Source organism: Notolepis coatsorum, assembly GCF_963971535.1.
Source record: "Notolepis coatsorum genome assembly, chromosome: 2".
In the NCBI taxonomy this organism is placed as follows: Eukaryota; Metazoa; Chordata; class Actinopteri; order Aulopiformes; family Paralepididae; genus Notolepis; species Notolepis coatsorum.
Genome location: NC_140166.1, coordinates 184897678 through 184919431, shown reverse-complemented (window position 1 = coordinate 184919431; position 21754 = coordinate 184897678). Strand labels below are relative to the sequence as shown.

The 21754-nt window shown below is 41.8% G+C and overlaps 3 protein-coding genes across 7 annotated transcripts in view; 2 read left to right on the top strand and 1 right to left on the bottom strand.

Annotated features, from left to right (window-relative positions):
- Positions 1–3202, bottom strand: part of zyg11 (zyg-11 family member, cell cycle regulator) — a 43360-nt gene extending 40158 nt beyond the window's left edge. For both annotated transcript variants that reach the window (XM_084308742.1, XM_084308743.1), the window contains exons 1-2: positions 2797–3202; positions 2136–2301 (exon numbers count right to left, since the gene is read on the bottom strand). In XM_084308742.1, coding sequence (XP_084164868.1) covers positions 2136–2301; positions 2797–2820 — 190 coding nt within the window. In that variant the 5' untranslated portion in view covers positions 2821–3202. The remainder of the gene's footprint in view (positions 1–2135; positions 2302–2796) is intronic.
- Positions 3203–3404: 202 nt separating this feature from the next.
- On the top strand, positions 3405–5782 carry coa7 (cytochrome c oxidase assembly factor 7). The gene is made up of 3 exons (XM_084307872.1): positions 3405–3792; positions 4343–4483; positions 5305–5782. Exons 1-3 carry the CDS (start codon positions 3687–3689, stop codon positions 5748–5750), a joined length of 693 nt encoding a protein of 230 aa, XP_084163998.1. The 5' UTR covers positions 3405–3686; the 3' UTR covers positions 5751–5782.
- A 2676-nt stretch (positions 5783–8458) lies between these two features.
- ralgps2 (Ral GEF with PH domain and SH3 binding motif 2) overlaps positions 8459–21754 on the top strand; it is a 182950-nt gene continuing 169654 nt past the window's right edge. For all 4 annotated transcript variants that reach the window (XM_084307508.1, XM_084307506.1, XM_084307507.1 and 1 more), the window contains exon 1: positions 8459–8569. The gene's annotated coding sequence lies outside the window, so the exon portion shown is untranslated. The remainder of the gene's footprint in view (positions 8570–21754) is intronic.

The following is a 21754-nucleotide window of genomic DNA, read 5'->3' as shown; positions in this document are numbered from 1 at the left end:
CACTGGGAGAGGGGGGGGGGGGGATAGGGTACCGTTTACCTCCACTATCTGTTCTCTCCCCTCCAGGTAGGATTGCATCCAGCTCACCACCGATGGACTATCAAAACCAATTGCTGCTTGTCAATCAGAATGGAGTGATTGACAGTGTCAAGGCCTTTTGTAGGTCCAGCATGACCATGCCCGCGTCCACCTCTTGTTTGATGTGGTCGTTCAAATAGAGAAGGCATATGTCAGTGGAGTAGGATGTTCTGAAACCAGATTGGAATTCGAAGATTCGATTTTTTTCCGCAAGGTACTTTTCGACCTGTTCGTATACTATTTTTTCCATGACTTTCGAGATGGAGGTAAGAATAGAAACAGGGCGGTAGTTGCCTGGGTCTAATTTGCTGCCCTTTTTGTGCAAGGGGGTTACTCTTGCAATTTTGAAGTCTTTGGGTACGTGTCCCTGTTTTATGGAGAGGTTTATTATGTGTGTGATGTAGGGCTGTCTTAAATACTTTGAAGCTTCGTTCGATGGGCATGGGATTCGAATATGAAAATAAAATTTGATTATTTAAAAAACTATAATATATATATATGATTTTTTTTTTTTGTGCAAAATCAACTCTGCCTCTCTTTGTTAATTACAACAAGCAATGCTGTTTGTTATTTAAGATGAGGTCGGACTCGGCACGGACAGATTTGTGTTCATTGTGCTGCTTTTATAAAGCCTCAAATTACGGCTTACAATATTTCATGAAAGCAAAGTGTTTCGTTTGTCTAAGATTTAAAAAGGTTTCAACTTTACAGCACTGACAAAGTTGAACAAAGTGCTGTACAAGTCCCACAACATAATTTTTTTTAAATAAATAAAAAATATATATATATATATATATATATATATAAATATATATATTTTGTAATTTTTTTTTTGTCATTTCGAAGCTTCAAATTAAAATCGAATCTCGGCCCCGAAGCTTCAAATTCCAATTTTTTTTCCGAAGGTCAGCCCTAGTGTGATGACTGGGGGTGATGGCGGCTGCTGAGTCTGAGGAATTTGGAGGGGATATTGTCATGGCCAGTGGCCTTGTTAGGTTGGAGGGCGCTCAGTTTTTTTGAGTACCTCAGTTGTTGTTACCATTTCTAGTTTGAAATCGTCTTTGCGGACCACTAGATTATTGTAGTAGGCTATGATGTGTTCTACCCCAAAATGCCCTGAGTGGGAGGGTAGTTTATTTACCAGTGTTGTGGCTATGTTTGTGAAGAAAATGTTTAAGTAATTGGCCACATCCAGCTTGTCTGTGATGAGCGTGTTGTCGGTCTTTATGTTTGAAAATCTGGTTTTAAGTTTTTTACTGCAGCCTAGTTGATTATCGAGTAATTTCCAAAATTCACGGGTTTATTTTTGTTTTCCTCAGTTTTGTTATTGATGAAATTCTTTTTTGCAGTTTTGATCATGGAATTTACTTCATTTCTAGTCTGTTTCTTTGCAGTTTGAGTTCAGTCACATGGGCTTGGACTGGAGTTCACTGCTCAAGCTTTTGGTAAGCTTTGACTGACTTTTACGAAACTCAGAGCATTTTTTGTCTCTGGTTTTCATAGCGGTCAGTATTTCTGAGTGCATCCACGGCTCAGCGCGATTTTTTACCCTGGTGGTTCTTAGGGGGGCCATGTCGCTCAGTACTGTTGAGAAGCCATGTTTCTTCAACCAGTGTACCACTGAGTTCTTCTGACCAGTCCAGGCTCTCCAGTTCTAGGTTAAAGGCCTCACTAGAGTAGGTTTTGAGGTCTCTAGATGTGACTGTTTTGTGACAGCCAGCCTTTTGTTTTAGCTTTTTGCGGGTACAGAATATCATATAATGATCGCTTAACCCGCATGCTATAACCCCTTTATTGGAGATCTTGGACTTGTCAGAAATCAGAATGAGATCAATGGTAGTCTGTGTTGATTCACATACCCGGGTGGGTTGGGTGATTAGCTGGCTGAAGCCATGCAGATCACAAAACCTACTGAATGACTTGAAGACGGGTGCATCTATTCGTTGCAACACACATACAAAGATGATTAGATATGAATAAGCTGTGAGTAGGAGACTCCAGCTTATTCACCAGGAATGGTCAAGTGAGACATGGGAGGACAGCCACATCATACTCACCTTCAATGGCCATCTTGGCCAGTAGCTGGTCTGCTAGTTCCTGTGGGAAGAGCAACGCCTCTCTGAGACACAGAGAACCATCAGCGTGCTTCACACAGAAACACTCCAGATTTTGGCTGACATAAGACAGGCACAAGTCTGTCAAAGATGGAGGAGATGCATCATCCTGAAAACAGAGAGCATAGTGCATGGTTTCACTGGAATGATGTTGCTAGGGAACAGTTTGGACCCAAATGTATTTATTGTCAACTATTGCCTTGGTAAACGTTGCAACAGGAAATAAACCTGGGTCCTTTTAAAATGCTATTGTCGTCACTTTGAAACAGTCTATAATATTGATATAAAACAAAAAAAATGCATACGCCTAACATGCTGATCGTTGAATAGCGCACTTTACTCACATGTGCATACAATTGATTGATTGATTGAAAACTTTATTAACAGATTGCAGAATGGGTACAGTACAGTACAGCTCAATACATACAATTGTTAAGAAGGGGATGCAGACCAGAGAAAGACTTTCGTCTTGTTTACATCAGGGTCCCCCATTTTCAATTCATCGTAAATATTAACGTTACATAACGCTACAGCAAAAAAGATATAGGTAAATGAGAAGGATAAAACATGTAACGGTTAAAGTGCATGTAAAAACGAAACTTACCATGTTTAAGAAATTACAGGCCATGGTCAACGGGCCAATGAAGAATATCTTTAGCTAAAGTAGATTGGGTTTTTGTCTTCTTCACCGACGACACATTGGCTAACGTTGGCTAGCAGTCAAACAAGGTTTATCCGTTTTGGTTTTGAGGTGTTGATGACCTGTTATAGCAAACCTGGCGTTACTGTAATCTCGCCGAGAATAGTTGTGAGAAGAAGGCGGTGACGGCGACTAGTGACTAGCAGAGCAACAGTGTCTTTAGCCAACTAGCGAGCTCACTTGTTGGCTATTCCGCGCTTGGAAATCTGTCTTCGTGTAAAAAAAAATACACATATTCAGGCATTTCGAACAATTTAGCAGCGTTGACGTGGCTTTCAATTAAAACGCAATCCCTTGGGGGCTCAGTGTATTTCTGACAGACAGTAAACAAAGGTCACAACACCGGAAGTACATTGGGGAAGGGATATGGACATTGTAGGAGGTGAAGGATTCCAGTAGATGGCGGCAATGACCCGTACGAATGGTACGCAGCCGCGTAGCCGCCGTAAAACAAGAAGAAGAAGTCAATGACCAAAATGGGCGGAGCTACGGAAGCCCGTTAGGCAGGAGAATGAAAGCAGGAAAAAGTCACCCGGGTGAACGTGTGAGCTCCTTTGAGCAACTTTAACTACAGATTATTCAAAGAAATCCAACTATTATGAGTTATATGTTTCTTTATAACGATAGGCGTTGTCGGTATTATCTTTGAGGACGTTTTTCAAGTGGACCAAAAGCTTTCTCTCGAAGTGATATACCTTATAAACCACAAAGCAAGGTCACAAATTGTAGTCCTCAGCATACGTTGTATTTATTGTTGTTACAGAGAATTTTGGGGCAGCTGGTACATTTGAGTTATGGCTGGACTCATAAACTTTGAGGACGAAAGTGAGGTGAAAGAGTTTTTGGATAATTTGGGAGTGGAATACAGCTACCAGTGCTACCGAGAGAAGGATCCCGAAGGTACTAATGTGCGCTGTCCACACTTTAGTGGTTCTGAACTGTTGGGACTGATTGTGTAGATAGCCGATTTAACATTTCCTAAATAAATGTATTCATTTCTGTTAAAGGGCAACTTCACCCATAACACATCTTATCTGTTCTGAAATCCTTAGATAGCATTGATTCAGAGTCAGTCTTTAATCCATACCATATTTCACTGTAATAATATGCTCTGACGTGAATCAAAGTGTACAAAATGTGGAGGCTACGAGTACGAACGTGAACATTAAGAAAAATCCTTTCTTTACCCCCCCCCCTTAATCATTTAACTGACCTGTATTTGATATGAACCTACGTGAAACATTAGTCACAGTACAAATTAATTGAATCTCAAAAACTAAAACCAAAAATAAATAATGTATACAAAGACTGTATACAGTGTGGTCATATGTGTGTTATTTTACACATACTGTAAGTCACATTTGTTTTCTGAATTGCCATTTTAATGTTTGGCACATTCCCCTTTTAATTTAATCCTGTTTAACTCATTCCCTGTTGTCATGTTTGTAAGGATGCCAAAGACTTGCTGACTATCTGGAGGGGGTGAAGCAAAGTTATGAGTCTACGGCACAGGTGCTCAAACATAACTGTGAAACACATGGGCATGCAGAGAGCTGCTACAAGCTGGGGGCTTACCACGTCACAGGCAAAGGTATACAGATAAGGTTTAGTCGATAATCCAATGTACAGTTACCCCCCCCCCCCACCCCGCCTACCCAACCCACCACCTCCAATGTACAGTTTCCCCCCCCACCCCAACTACCCAACCCCCCCCTCCACCCCTCCTACCAACCTCCTTCCTACCAACCTCCTCCAATGTACAGTTTCTTTGTCAAATGTATATATTCTCTTTTTTAGACTCTTGTATCAAAAACAGTACTGTATTTGTAAATCTGGTATGTCATAAATGTATAGATGTAGCAGTACTGTCTATCTGTATGTCATATATGTTATGATTAATTGAAAATGGGGGACCCTGATGTAAACAAGACGAAAGTCTTTCTCTGGTCTGCATCCCCTTAACAATTGTGTGTATTGAGCTGTACTGCACTGTACCCATTCTGCAATCTGTTAATAAAGTTTTCAATCAATCAATCAATCAATCAATCAATCAATCCCTTACCTACTCTTACTAGTTATGCTGCTGGCCAGTATGACTACTACTACCATACTGTCTTTATACCTGTATCACTGTACATATTAATATTACAACTCTGTATTATACATCTTATTAGCACTACACTCGGTAGTACTAATTTATATATTTTATATACCCAGTTTAATCACCTGTACATTGTATATTACTATTGCACTTTACTGTTACATTTGCACTCTGGTTGGATGTCAAACTCCTTTTCGTTGTACTGTACTTGTGCTGTGTATATATAATACATTTGAATCTAATCTAATCTGATATTAACACTTCAGCTGTATTATGATCTCTGTTTGTCTCCTCCTAAATCTCTCCATCAGGTGGTGTGCCTGAGTGTCTGAAAAAAGCCTACTCCTGCTTTATGAAGTCATGCAATGCAGGAGGCAAGAAGTCAGTTGACGGCTGCCACAACGTGGGTCTTCTGGCCCACGACGGACGAGCCATGGAGGGAGGACCTGAGGCTACGGTGGCCCAGCAGTATTACGAGAAGGCATGCGCCGGGGGCTTCGCTCCCTCTTGCTTTAACCTCAGCGCTTTATTCATCCAGGGAAATTCCAAAGGGTTGGCTCCGGATATGATTCAGGCCCTGAAGTACGCTGACAGGGCATGTGAGCTGGGACACGTGTGGGGCTGTGCCAATGCAAGTCGCATGTACAAACTCGGGGATGGGACAGAGAAGGATGAAAAGAGAGCGGAGGAGCTCAAGAATCGAGCGAGAGAGCTGCATGGTATGGAGCAGGAAAGGCAGCTCAAGTTTGGGGAATGATTGTAATGCAGATGAATAAAATGTCCATTGTCCTGGTTGAGTAAGGTGGGGTGGTCTTTTTGCCGGTCCAACTGTTTGTTAAGTCTGTAAAACCCTATGAGTGTGTAGCCGTTGACAGCACATTTTCTGTCATAATGGCTGAGTGAGTTTTTTTTATTATCTTGAAATAGATGGTTAATATGGGTCCATTGACATCTTATAGTGCCCTACATGCCTCAGCTCAGGGGACCCCATACAGCTTGACTACCTGTGTATGGGACAATTATCAGTCCAACATGTATCAGATTCAGATTCCTTTATTGTCACGTATTTCAGTACCTTACAGAAAAGAGAGTGAAATAAAATGTGTTGTGGTTCCTCGACCATAGCAGCTTCCAATAGTATAAATACAATAAAATTAGCATAGAATAAAATAAAGATGACTATATACAGTTCTAAAAAGTGTGCAGTGCAGATAAGAGGATGTAGATTGATTGATTGAAAACTTTATTAACAGATTGCAGAATGGGTACAATCAGGGGTGCAGTGGTCATGCCACGGCGCCACGCGGTACCACGCCGTCCCAGCACTTTTCTGAGCAGAAGTATGCACACGGATGTGCACGCGCGCGTATGCGCGCTCACACAAAAATGCGTTCACAACTTTCACTTGACTCGTCGTCCGTGCGCCAACCGGTAGTCACCTATCACCTAGTCTTTGCATAACAATAGCATAGCAATAGCATAACAAAGAACGAGAAGTGCAAAACCAAAATACAAGCCCTGTACCAATTGGTGGGGGTTTGCTTGAGCTGTGTGGAACCTCTCAGTGTGACAAATGGTCCCGACTGGAAGGATGAGACATTTCTTAACTAAGTTGTGCTTCAGAAGGAAACTGTTCTGTAAACTGTAAGTTACATTGTTAATTTAGTTTGTATTTACTTTTCTAGTTTAAGTTAATTCAATTAAAGAAATTGTAACTACAATATTGTATCTACAATTACATTTAAAACATTGTTTGTTTTTCAACCATATCTGTTGCCAATATAATTTCTTTATATATTGAAGGCTACCTTTTTCAGCTTCCCTATTTCAAGGCAATATTTACAAAAACTAAACTAAAACTAGTAATTTCCTATACAAACATGTTTCCTACTATTTATGCATAATAATCATCTGTTCTGTGCGCACGCAAGGGAACATGTATGCGCGTGCAGAGTACAGTACAGAGTACAGGCACTTCTGATATTACGACTGCACCCCTGGGTACAATACAGTACATCTCAATCTGAAACAACTGCTAAGAGGAAGAAGACCAGAAAAATACTTTCGTCTTGTTTACATAAGTGTCCTCCATTTTCAATTCATCAAGACATTTATGGCATACAAGACATACAAATATACAGTACTGTGTAAGAAAGAGAACATCATAAAAAAAACAGTACAGGCACTTCTGATATTACGACTGCACCCCTGGGTACAATACAGTACATCTCAATCTCAAACAACTGCTAAGAGGATGAAGACCATGAAATACACACGAAAGTCTTTCTCTGGTCTGCATCCCCTTAACAATTGTGTGTATTGAGCTGTACTGTATTGTACCCATTCTGCAATCTGTTAATAAAGTTTTCAATCAATCAAACCAGAAAAATACTTTCGTCTTGTTTACATAAGGGTCCTTCATTTTCAATTCATCAAGACATTTATGACATACAAAACATACAAATATACGGTACTGTGTAAGAAAGAGAACATAAAACAAAAATAGAAGTCCGAAGGGGAAGAAACTACATTAGAGGGGGTTGGGTGGGGGAGTATGGGGGACGGGATTTTGACATTTACCGGGGCCAGTTTCTAATTGCAGCCACCTGTAGTGGTTTTGAAAGAGGGTAGGGATTCACATTCCTATACGGCTGTGGGTAGTATAAAATGTATATTTATTTAATGCACATTAGTTGATCAGAATAGCAATGTCAATGATGGAGGACACCCACCCAACCACCTCCAATGTACAGGTCCCCTACCCAACCCCCTCCAATGTACAGTTTCTATGTCAAATGTATATACTCTCTTTTTTAGACTTTTTGTATCACAAACAGTACTGTATTTGCAAATCTGGTATGTCATAAATGTATAGATGTAGCAGTACTGTCTATCTGTATGTCGTGTATGTCATATGTTCTGATTAATTGAAAATGGGGGACCCTGATGTAAACAAGACGAAAGTCTTTCTCTGGTCTGCATCCCCTTAACAATTGTATGTATTGAGCTGTAATGTACTGTACCCATTCTGCAATCTGTTAATAAAGTTTTCAATCAATCAATCAGTCAAAATCTCACTTAGAATCACACGACGTAGCGTTTTTACCTACAGCGTCCACAAGAGGGGGTCAAATCCAAATAAATAAATGTAGCGGTCTTCCCAGAGCACGCCGACTCCCTTATTGTTATATAGTAACTATGAAAAAGACTGGTGCTTTTTCTAGACTAGAAGGGAGACTGCTACTTGTGTGGTATCTACTGATGTAACACAACCTACAGGTAATTGCAACTAACTGTACAATTAAATAATATTTAACATTTCACTGGAAAACGGATGAAGTGGGTGAACGCGGGCGGGTCCTCCTCGTCTTGCACACACCAGGCTCCACCCCCGGGTGTCTCCTCCGCCCTCCTCATTCAAAAACACAACACAGCTGTTGCGAGAAGCGCATCCATTGCTTTGGTCGCCAGCGTTGCTATTTTTCTGCAGCATTCCGGTTTGCTGTTGATGAACAAGACGTGTGTTTTTTTTTACCCAAAGCCTGCAAAGGAGCATTTCGTACACCCAACTCAGAGGTGAGTGGTTTACAGTGTGCGTGGTTCATAGGTACAGTTGATTCGTTCATGCATGATTTGGAAAAGCTCTTTGTGAGAGTGAGCGTGGATTATAGTGGACATGATTGTCCAACAGTGAGCTATAGTGGGCTAACGTTATTGGGTTTGTTTTGATCTACAGCGCGGTTGGGGGCATCACTCTCATCAGGAGGAAGGGGCCTTTTGTGCGGATTAATAATTTGTAGCAACGTTATGCACCCGTTTAACTGTATGGTGTACTGTATATTGAGCAACTATTGTTTTAGTATCCATGCTCCTACCGTTATCGCGACGAATGTAAAAAATGATAAACTCCACCATTATAGTACTTCTTCTAACGTCACTAAGCTACAAAACGTGCGCCCCCTTAGCTAACGAAGCTAGCGAGCGTTGCAACGAACATACTAATGCGACCTCCTGAGGATGAAGGGGGGGAGTGATGTGCTGCATGGTGCTCCTTGTCCTACTAACGGTAGCTAGTTAGTTATCCGAAGTTCCTATATGTCACGCAGCACCCTGTTGTTTTGGAGGATTTACAGTTTAGGCCATCATCATTATTGTGCGCTTTATCGATGCCGTCGTGCGTCTCTGTTGCTGCACCACTGACCTACATATAGCCTCCTATAGATCAGCAGCGTCCCGGGGACTGGTCTGGCTGCACCCCGTGCTCCGCGCTGCTCCCCCGGGGTCTGGTCTGGCTGCACCCCGTGCTCCGCGCTGCTCCCCCGGGGGTCTGGTCTGGCTGCACCCCGTGCTCCGCGCTGCTCCCCCGGGGGTCTGGTCTGGCTGCACCCCGTGCTCCGCGCTGCTCCCCCCGGGGGAGTGTCTCGGGTGTGGCACGGCCGGGCTCATTCAATATCCGCACTCAATAGTTTGTGAATGAATGAAAACTTTATTTAACAGATTGCATAATGGATACAGTACAGCTCAATAGTACAATTGTTAAGGGGATGCAGACCAGAGAAAGACGTGTGTCTTGTTCAATACATCAGGGTCCCCCATTTTCAATTCATAGTGATGCATATCTGGCAGTGTTTGTTTATTATAAAATGTGTAGGCAAGTTTTGACCTAGTAATTTTGCAAGTAAAACGAGTGAGCAGGTTAGAGGGGCTTGTTATCCTCTTAGCAAAGGTGTGTCCAAAGGATGGAGCCACGGTTGTGTAATCTGCATGAGCAGAGCAAGAGAGAGGCACCTCTACATTCAGCTGCCGTGCGTGCCGTTTTCCCCACTATGGGTTTGATATTGAAATGGTGAGGTTTGATGGCCTCTTCATCTAACATAGCACAATATCGTCTGCATGTGCATTACTCCATTATGTAGCTGAGCACATTATGTGCTGTGAATCAATGGTACTATTGATAATAATACAATACTATCTTCAGTAATGAATCTGTTCTTTGTAACACAATTCCAGGATTCTTTTTCATATTTCAAATTAGAGGAAGCCCTTTTATCATTCATGGCCAACCCTGTTCTTGAAAGAATGTAAGCCTGACATTACTTATTGTAGCACAGCTAGAATAAATGGGATGGGTTGAACTTTTCATTCCAAAATTAATCTCTGGACTCTCTAGGCCTGGTACAGTCACTTCTGGATATCCTGATCATTCATGGAATTTGTTGTTTCCAACTATATATTTTTGTCTAATATCTGTTACTCCAAACTCAGCTTACCCAAATAGAGAGGCTGTGCTCGGCTCACTGATAACATCCTCCATTGTTACCTTCAACTGTGCGTCCTGGGTAAAAGTCAAGATATAATTCTGACATCTACCCTACTTGGTGCACACTGCACACCCACACTTGAGTGGGCCAGTAAGGCCAGTTTTCAATTAGTTGTCAGACGGCGTTAGCCTCACAGACTCTGTACCCTACCGTAGTTAGACTGCCTTTTGTTTTTTAAGACAAAAGCCTGCCTCAGCTCCAACCCCCTCTCTAACGGATTCATTGCGTCATTGTCCTTTTATGTGTGACGTCGTGGCTGTCTGCCCCTTTGACCCTGTTTTTAAAGAGCCCTCCGGAATGTTCCTTATTGATATTTGGGATGGCTGCTGTATGGTGCTGCTGTTCTCAACACTTAGCATTGTGACCCCACGAGCCACAGGTTCAAACTCATAACTGCGACTCCCTTTTAAAATGCTCTCGAGTAGCCTTATGTTAACGGACCGAAAACAATCTCATTTGGATTCGGTGAAGCCCTGTTTGAATAGTTGAATAGGCAGTGAGAGACTGTATTTATTCATTGGAAAATGGTTACATTTAGGCCAATGATGGGCAGAGTATTGTTTAAAGCATTGTGTGACTGAGTTTGCATAAGGGTTCAGTTCGGATGGACCCTTCTCCCAGGCCCGCACACGTATGTCAGAGAGACATTTACAGAGACGGGATCTTTGATTTTATTTTATTATGGATCCCCATTAGCTGGTGCCATAGCAACCAGCTAGTCTTCCTGGGTTCCACACAAAAAAAAAACATACAAAAACAATTATTATTGCAAAACAAAAACAATTATTATTGCAAAACTAAATTATTAAGTCAGTACTCAACACACAATGCATAATGAAACTAACAATTAAGATGGCTAAAACTACATGCAAGCAAAGAAACAGAAAACAAAAAAACAAAACAAAATACTTTACAGTGTTAAATAAATTTAATTTAAGATTCTTTTAAAAAGTGAATCTACTGTAAATGCACACGCATTCATTTATTTTGAGTTATTGAGTACATTAGTTTTAATATGGCCATCAGTGTTATCGGGACATTCTTGTGTTGTGTTAATTACAGCTCCATGAAATTATATAAAATTATGAAAATGATTTCATTGAGCTTTAACGCAACACAAGGATTCAATGCCCACCGCCGCCGGTGACATCACTGGTGGCCATATTCAAGCTCATTTACTCTCAATAACTGTCAAACTAAATGAATGCGTGCAAAACAGTTTTAGAGTTTTTGGATGTGAGATTATATGCAAAATAAATCAACATTGTTTTTTGGTGAAGTGCCTTTAATCCAATAAAGGTTGGTATTGCATCCTCCTGATGGGAGAGAGCACTCCGGAGGTTTGGAATGTTGGTGTTAGTCTAAGCCAGGGGTTCTCAAACTTTTTCATACCCCATTTTATTTAGAATTTTTTTGGGGACCCCACACATAACACTTTGAGAGCCAGCCGTGTTTTCCTTTTTACCCCCTTGAATGCCCAAATCCACTCCAATGTTAATATCACCTAATCTATGTTTTAAATTATGGCTATGTGTCTAATCTGCCCGTCGCTTATCAAAGACTCATTTTCCAGTCAACATTGTCAAAGCAGATTGTTTTATTTATCGCTTCATTTCAGTTTGATAGCATTTTGAAAATCACTAGTTTTTGTGGAAAAAACAACACATTCTATGATAATCGTCTTTTACTGGAATATTCTAGAACGTTGTCATTTGTCGGCCTATTTATGAATCGTTTTCAAATAAACGCTAGATAATCAATAGTATATGTGTGCGCACGCACACTCGTGTCGCGCGCTGATAATCGCTGCTCTTATTTCCTGAGGCTTTTACAGTCAAAACAGCCATATCACATATAGGGGAAACGCTTACAGGGCTCTACAGTGCGACCATATTGCTCTCATATGCCCCTAAAAATATGTGTGTGCGAACCTCAAAAATCAATTATGCGCACGGTGTGCGACTGCAGATTACAGCCTTCAGTTGTACTTTTTATTTCTCCGCTGAGAATCGTTAAAAAACTACAAGTCCCACATTGCACTCAAGCCAACAGTCCAATCACAGTAGAGTGAAGTGACTGGTTTCATGGGAAATAAATCAAATGACCAATCGGAAGCTCTCATTTTGCTTGTTTACTTCCTGAAACGCCGCCATTGCGATCAGGGCTCTCGTTTTCCGAGACACTAACTTATTATTAGGGATGCACCGATATGAAAATTGGCCACCGATACCGATACCGATTGTTCAACTAACACAATCGGCCGATACCGATACTTGTGGCAAAACCAAAAAACAAGTATTTGTAATTTTATTTTAATTTAAATTTTTTTTTAATATTTTATTTTGTATTTTTTTTAAATGAAACTACTGTATATTTGTATGTGTATGTTTGTATTTGTAGGCCTCTTTACTTACTTAAAAAAAGGAAACATCAAGAAATATGTTTATGGTATTAATTCCACCATGTGCTTGTTATCCTCTTAGCAAAGGTGTGTCCAAAGGATGGAGCCACGGTTGTGTAATCTGCATGAGCAAAAAAAAAAAAAGGGCATTCAACCCACGGGGGGTAAACCCGAGAAATCTCGGGCATCGCATCCAAAGTAGGGCTGGGCGATATGACGATATTATATAAATATCTGGTACAGTTCATTAACGATACACTTTTTTACCGTATTGTGGATATCGTGATGTTTTGCCCAAGAGGATTGTGTCGCGTCAATCTGGTCCACACCCGTTCAAACTTTTGAACAACGCCGCCCCCACACGCACTACTGCATCAAAGTTACTAATTATTATTAACAAAGGCATTCGTTTTGTGGCATTAACGTTATATAGTTAGTTACACGTTCAATAACATTAGCGTATTTACCCAAACATAGCAACGTCCGATGACGACATAGATAGCAAGCGTTACTGTTCATATCTCAGCCCGTGCGGAGTTGTGCATGCCCATTCTGCGGTCTGTTAATAAAGTTTTCAATCAGACAGATGTATGGAAAGGCTTTTATTATAACATTCGTTGCAATAAAATCATTATGGCTTGTTTAGTCATGCTGCGGTGCGCTGGTAATCACTCGTCTGCCGCAGGGAGCTGTTGTTGTCGTTGAGCTGAGCTCAGCTCTCGTCAAAATCAATTGCGGAAGTAAAAAACGCATAGAGCTTGCCGATTGGTGCTAAGAACAGCAGGGCGGGTTCAATCGGTGTGACGTAATTGGCAGACTCGACTGTCAATCAAAATTATGCTGTTGCCGGCTGAATGATCGAATGAATGAGAACGTTATTAACGATTGCAGAATGGGTACAATACAGTACAGCTCAATACAACAACAGTGGACTGGGGGATGAAGACCAGAAAAAGACTTTCGGCTTTTTTACATAAGGGTCCTCCATTTTCAATTCATCAAAACATTTAGAGACATACAAATATACAGTAGTTTCATAAAAATGCTAAAATGCTATTTATTGATTGATTGATTGATTGATTTAAAACTTTATTAACATATTGCAGAATGGGTACAGTACAGCTCAATACATACAATTGTTAAGGGGATGCAGACCAGAGAAAGTCTTTCGTCTTGTTTACATCAGGGTCCCCCATTTTCAATTAATCATATTTCATATCTAAATCATATAATATCTCATTGCTAAATATATGCAATATATAATCTAATAATCCAATAATCTAAATCTAATATATAATATAAAAATGCTAAATGCATGGGTATTTTATTTAGTCTTTAATGTTAGCTTGCAAACTCAAATACTGTCTTGGTAAGCCTCATAATGAATTGTTTGGGGAAAAAAATAAAAACATCGTGATGTGTATCGTGTATCGCCGAAAGGTCAGAAAATATCGTGATATCATATTTAGGCCATATCGCCCAGCCCTAATCCAAAGTGTTAATGTATCGCGTAATTTCAATGTGGAATTAAGGAATATCAAAATACAAGCACATGTTGTTGAACTTGATCATGCATATTTATTAGAACATTTTATTACAGCACTGTTATCGATACACATTTATAAAACGAGGCATATTTAGCCAGAATATGTTGCCAGAACATTAAAACAATTTTTTAACTTTTTTTATATAAATTTTTTACTTGCCAATGTGCAACCCCACTGTCACCTACCCGTGACCCCAATTTGGGCCGCGACCTGTAGTTTGAGAACCACTGGTCTAAGCTAATGCCTTTCATAGCCGTATTGCCTTGACAGACACTGTGCTTGATTATCACTGTAGCGGCTGTAGCCTCTTGTTTTGGTGTCTGTTCTTCATCTCTCTTCCTGACTATAAACTAGTGTCACATTGTATGTCTGTAGTATGCCAATAAAAACAATGTGAGCAGCTGGCAGTGATGTTTAAAGTAGCTGTACACAGAGTGTATAACTGATTATGTAGCCATCTCAATTTAATTCCGATGCCTTCTCTATGACCCACTTAAGCAAACAAGACCTTCAGCAAGAAGATTTGCTCATTTGATATTGTTTCTAAATGCCTATTTGTGTTGACGAGACAGACACAACTATTTAGCCTACATCATGCAGACCAGAAGAGCCTATGTTTACATGTTCCCAGGCAAAGTTTTATTTTTTACGTTTATATTGTTATGGCCGATACTGGGGCAGGATCAGCAAAGAGAAAAAGGAAATAATTGACCCAGTGGAACGTAGAAAAGCTAAAAGGGACAGTGATATATTTATATAGTAGTTCTGCGGATAGAACTATAATAACGTCCGTAAACCTAGGTTGTTCATCGGATGCAGAAATGAAAAGGATTCAAAACTGAAGAACTGATCCTTAATTTGCCGTCTTTCTCTTTGACCTGTAATGTGTCATGGTGGACATTACTGTAATACCATTACCAATAACTAACATTTTATGTTGACCTTGCTATTGAGCTAACGTTATATTTTACTGTTGGCAATGATTATGAACTATGAAGACATAACAACTAGGGAGTGTTGATAACTTTTAGCTTTCTCGACACAATGACTATTATTGAGCAACCGAAGCTGTTAACATCACTTATAACCTTAGGCTTACATGTCATTATCGTGACATGTCATGTCAACACATTCTAGATGTTCTGAATGGTACTAAAGCAAAGTTCACTTTAATGTTGCCTGTTTCACCATCGTCGTTATTAATCTTACATAGCCAATTAGCCACACATAGATGCAATACCCCATTGCTACACATTCTTCAAACAGCTATGTTTTAAAAAGAGAAATGGTGTCAAAAGTAAGATGCATTTTTTTTATCTCTCCCTTCCAAAACAAATGCCCTCGCTAGCCAGATGAAGATCTTTACGACGTGAGGTGGGTGTGCTAATGGGAAACGCAGTCTTCATTCTGGACAAAAACGACTGTTTGTCCAGATGGGCCCCCGAAATCAACACAATGAAAGTTCCTACTAGTAGCTGCTTTAATCTGGTAATTATTCTGCTGTGGATGATGTTGGATTTTTTGTTCTCAGCACATCAGACGAACAGTTTTTATTTCTAATGATTACACATTGTGTAACACATATATGATTATTCATGGCTAAGAGTTTTACTGCTATGCTGCTGGACAATAGTAAGACTAAGACAGTGGATCTCAATATAGCCTGTGGGAGCAAAATCAGCAGATCATCTGGAGACGACCTGACCTTGATGGAAGTTGCGGGAGATTTAAAACAAACAATACAGTGACACACATTTTCCCACTCAGAAAGATTAGGCCCGCTTGAATTAGATTACCGTCAACATCTCCACTTGAGTGCCGGCCATGTTTCTATTGTACATTAATCTCTCCCAGTTTCTGTGTCACTGTCACTCTCCAAACCCATCTCGCCTCCACCTACAGAGCTAATCCCAGCCAGTACTGCGTGTGTGTTGCTGCTCTGTCCAAGGCCTGCAAATGTGATTAGTTAAGAGATTAGTACATCTCTGTGTGAAACGAAGCTTCCCTCTCAGGATCCGAGCCCCCTCTGCTCTCCGGGGTGCGTGTGTTTATGAGAGAAAGGGAGAGAGAATGCCGCAGGGCTTGTGCACCAGTGGCCACCGCTGGTCTCGGGTTATGTTATCTTGATCTGGGTTTTGTTTTGTCCACTCGCCCACTACACGAGTTACAAGCCAAGGCATGCTCTGAAATGCAACATGTGGGGTGCATCTCCTGAGATCCACCACACTTCGGTTAAAGGTTAGTTATAGAGTGTTCTTTCACTGAGCGACTGGCCATCTCTTTTGTCTTTTTGATGGATATTTCATTCTAGCCCTGCTGTTTGTTTCTGCATCATCAACCTTGTTCTCTTTCCGAGCATGTCCTCTAAGAGGCTGTTGCTCTAGTTGCTAGGGTAACTCTCCATGGGGCTGTCTGGCACATCCATTCAGCACAGATGGAACTGGGGAAGTCACATGTCGTCACATTCTCCTCTGATTCCTCCACAGCCGCGGTTCTCTCGCTGCTGCAGGGGTCTAAAGACACTCTAGTCTTCAGTGTTCCATCGTTGAGTTTCTCTGTTGCTGGACCGCACAGCCATAGCATAAGGCCTAGATCTCCTCTACCGTCATGGGAGTAAATTACCTGACTGTAGTCACTCTGCACTGAGAACTAGGGATCCTAATGGTGGGGAGAAAGAAACGTTCAAAAGTGTGGCTGCATTTCACAAAAGTAGATGAAAATGGCACAAGTTGTAATATTTGCAAAATATCAATTTCATCCAAGGGGGGGGGGGGGGGGGGGGGGGGGGGGGGTGGGATACTAGCAAATATGCTGAAGCATTTGTCAACACGGCATGCCCTTAACACTATGGGTGCCGGAGGTTAAATTCATGCTATACCATGGGTTGCCAGCTCTATTTGTCTATGGATAAGTACCCCTTCTTTGCATGGCTATAACTTTTTTAATTCTATTGCTACATTGCCATTATTAGGGCCCATTCAAAGTCCTATATGTATTGTTAATTGTGTAGCAACGTTAAACTTTTTCATTCACATATTCATAGTAAAGTATGGTCTAATGTATAAGTATGTTTTCATCTCTTTCTGCAGCTTTCTCCAGAACGTGATCTATAGCCCCAAATGCATTATATTGATGATGAAATACAGTTTGATGGCAATCGGGGCGATATAAAAAAATTCAATTGGACGTACTTCTAGAATGATCTACGTATGATCTGATGATGACCGGATGGGCGGGGGATCGTTTATAATTCCATGGGCAGCGTTATATCATTCATCTAGTGTGGGTCATATGTTCATCATAACAGTTTATATGGAACACGTTCAATAATAACGCTGAATCTCACCGGATCTTCCTCGCGCCGTTGGACGATCAGCGTGGTGTAGACCGTTTTCGATTATGGGATGTTTATCCTGATGAACCATTTCCAGCTTGTATAATACTATATACGTCCAAATCAAGTTGTTTATCGAGTTATTGGCAATGGATCGCTATTATATTGTGTCGAGCCAGCGTGCCGGCAGCCAAACCGAGTGCCCGGAAGTAATATGGCCGACCAGCACAACCTCCATACTATCACTTCCTGTTTGGCGATTGCGCCGATCGGCCACCAGATGGCGCTCCTGAACCGCCAGAGAGCTCAGTGGGTCCTCCTGGTGGATCTCAGGCCAGCGGAGGGGAAATATGAATCTGATCACAGATTTTTGAAATATTGATATTAAAGACGCTGTAAAGCGTCCTTCGGCAACTTGAGCATGGCCGGGAATGACGCTGTAAAGCGTTTCCCGGCAGTTAAAGTGTTAAAGTGCAGGAATGTCGTGTTTTTGATGTTCTACGGGTGAGTGCTGCATCTCCTCAACCCTCAGTTACCGCAGGTAAAATCCAATGTTGTTATTATAATGTTAGCGCCACGCATGCAGCCATTGCTGACGATTTGATTCCTTGACTAGGAAAACCTAAATGAAAAACCTTTAACCTTTATTTATACAGGTAGGTTATTGATAACGAATTCTCTTTTGCAATAACGACCTGTTGAATGTAACTACAGTTCAATAGATTAAATTAGTTTAAGATAATCTCAAATACATTACATTATACAATATTATTATTATACATTATTTTATTTAAGTGTAGTTAAAATATGTACAGTTTTGTATTTTTCTGACATGGAGGCTCAACAATAAATGACAATCAGAAATGTCAAGTTGCATGTTATTCTAACCAGCTTAGTTCTTCTGTTGCCATTTCCTATTTATTTAAATCATAAATTGAACAATTGGATCAGGAATCGATAAAGAATCGGATCGATAAGCAGAATAGATAACTGAATTGGTATAGATAAAATCGGATCAATCCCCATCCCTACTGAGAACCTTCCTTTGGAAATACTGATCATAATATTGTGCATGCCTGGTTGCATGTCTGATAATGACCCGGCATGTATGAGGTGTTTCTGAATGCTGCTGGTGACCGGCTGAAGTGGGTGTTCTAGTTGCTCAGCTTCTGGCCAGCGCGCCTGACTCATAAACTGTGTGTGTTTGTTAGTATGAGTGTGACAGAAAAGATAGCGAGCAAGTTAATGTCTCACAAACCCTTTGAGGGAGGCACCGTGTCTTCACTGTTTTGATTGAGCAACAGGGCCTGTTTTACTCCCAGCATGCTGGGTTTGAGGAAGTGAGTGGAAAAGTACCTCCTCTTCTTCTTCGACCAAGTGTCTTATTACTAGTTGCTATTCCCTCTGGTTCCTGCCCTGTTCTAAACACGGCTCTTGTTTTAGGAGAAGTGGAGGCCGTCTAAAGCTGCAGGGCATGATGGCGTTGTAACCGAACGCACAGACACACATGGCTGATGGCTGAAATGGGCCTCCCCCCAACGTGCGCCACCACAACAAGCTGAGCCATGGCGGGAGGCCCAGGGTGTTCGGTACATTTCGGCCTGTACTTAAACCACCGACCTGGGAGTGGCTCATCACACATGAAGGGGTGCTGCTCAGTCAGGCCACTGCTTTCTCTCTCCGTGGCCCATTCTCCCCACCTCCTCCTCACTCACAGTCCTGTTCTTTCTGCCTTTCTCATGTTGCTATCTCTGATCCCGGACCCCCACGTGTGGCGAGGAGGGGCAGGACATAAAGGCCTAAAGGGTAATCTAGGCCTCACCTATCTGTCTTGTCTGTTGCTTCTAGGGGATGCACGCACATGTATCACACAAATATACCATCATAAAACAAGGTACTGTTATCGGAGAGTTTCCCCTATAACTTCGACACCAACAGCCGTGTAATATGTCAGAAGAAGTCAAAAGCTGAGTGGCTATATATTCTGCATTATTTTTAGCACATATTGTGGTCCTATTAGAGGAATACGTTGATGGAGTAAAAAGGGAGTCTATCTCGATGATGTCCAATGAATGACCCCCAAAGTGATGGTGAAAGTTCACATTCAGTAAAAGGAATGGATTTGTTAGGACTCAGGATCCGTGTCAGCGGTGAAGGAGGTATCTATTCTGTGCATCCCTAGTCATTTCTCCATTCATTCTGGGTTGTCTCTCTGTTGCCCGCTGCTCCACTTTCATTCACTTGTCTGCCCTTGTCCCCCCCCCCCCCCCGCCTTGTGTAAACAGTTCATGGTTGCACAGAGCTGGGCTGAGCCGTAGCAGGGATGTGAGATGGGGAGGCTGATTCCTTTGGCCTTATCTCTTCTCTCTCCATCACCCTCCTCTCTTACTGAGACCACCGGCATCCACCACACAATGACCCCAGCGCTCACCCCTAAACCAGCACTCATTGTTGTCGCCATGTTTGTATTTGTGTCATTGGCCTCGCTCAGTGGTCTCCTCTTGGATGTCATGCAGTGGGACGTGGAGTATTTGTTAAAACACTAGCTCTGTATGGGTGGGATGTTTTGGGGTTAAAACACTAGCTATGTATGGGTGGGATGTTTTGGGGTTAAAACACTACCTCTGTATGGGTCGGATATTTGGGTGTGGGAGGCTCTGAATGAGAGAGAGAGGGGGAGAGGGGGAGGGGAGAGATAGATAAGAGGTGAGGTGAAGAGAAGAGGGGACAGCAGGCGAGGTCATCCATGCAGCTGCACTGCCTCGGGGGCCAGGCTTGCCTGGGCCTAGGTCAAGCCCATGTAACTGATTCTGTGTGTGTGTGTGTTGTGAGAGCCACTATTGGAATGTGTGTCCCAGGCTTTTGCTGATGAGGCCACACCATGCCTAATTGCCCTGTTAGATTCCCGTTAGGCCTTGTCTATAATGAGGCGCATCAAACAGGGCTACAGTAGTTTAAAGAATGGAATGCGACACACACACCACGCCCACATTTACTAATCTAATCCTGCATTGACACAGCTGAATCTTGTGTTTCTTTTTATGTGCCTGTGTGTGTGTGTATGTGTGTGTGTGTGTGTGTGTGTTTAAAAAAAAATATATGTACTGTATATATATTTTTTATGACATCATGTAGTTGGGAGGTGAGAGCCAGGCTCAGTGTGTGATGTTGTGGCTGTGTGGAGTCAACAGGGGTCAGGGGTTAAACTTAAAGGACAGTCCAGACTCCAGGGGCAGCTGAGGCCTGAGGGTCTGGTCTTTTGAAGCAGGCAGAATGTCAGCTATGAGGGGGTTTGTTCCAGCTCACTTTCCGGTAGCCGCATGAACCCGACCCGACTACAGTGGATACTGGATAGAGAGTATAATGACTCACACCTGGCAAAATCAGCTAAACGACCCAGGTGTTGGGCCTTTTCTCGTCGTAGTGCGTGTGCGATAAGTTGAGTTATTATACAACTAGAAGCGTGTGGACATGAAAGCGCAGAGTCTGGTTCCACACGGCTAACTTCCCGGCTGCTCCTGCCTGAATGCCTTCAGTGTCGGGACAGGATTCCCCTCTGCGTGTCTGCAACATCTCCCCCACGAACATGTCCGATCCCACGGCAACTTGAAGAGTAGCTATTCTAATATTCTGCCTAATACATTGGAGCTCCAACCGCAGAGGTTCTGTCAACCTGTCATGTTGAGTTTGCTTAGTCACTAGCTTAGTCGTTTTATTTTCTCTCTGCCTACAGGCCCAACGGGTGATTCCTGTATGTATGTATGTCTACGGAGCGCTCACTGCGTTGGAGAGAGGGAGAGAGAGGAGACTCAGCGCGAGTCTCGGAGTGTACTGTGCGAGTCAGAGCGTTGGCGAAACCACAAGCGTATCACAGTCAGTGATAGTGCAGCCAGGTTTCCATTAGCGCCTACTAGGGATGGGCGATTCTTGCTCAAATGTGAATCACGATTTTTCTCTCCAAGAATTGAGATCACTATTCTCTCACACGATTCTTATTTTTTCAATAAAATCATTTATTGCACTCTTTCTTAAACGGACAACATAACATATCAAAGTGCTTGACTTAAATTTAAAAGTATCGTGTAACATACAAAATAACCCAAGTCAGAATCTTCATTTAAAAAAAGTTATAATAATAATTGTATAAAAAAATCGTCA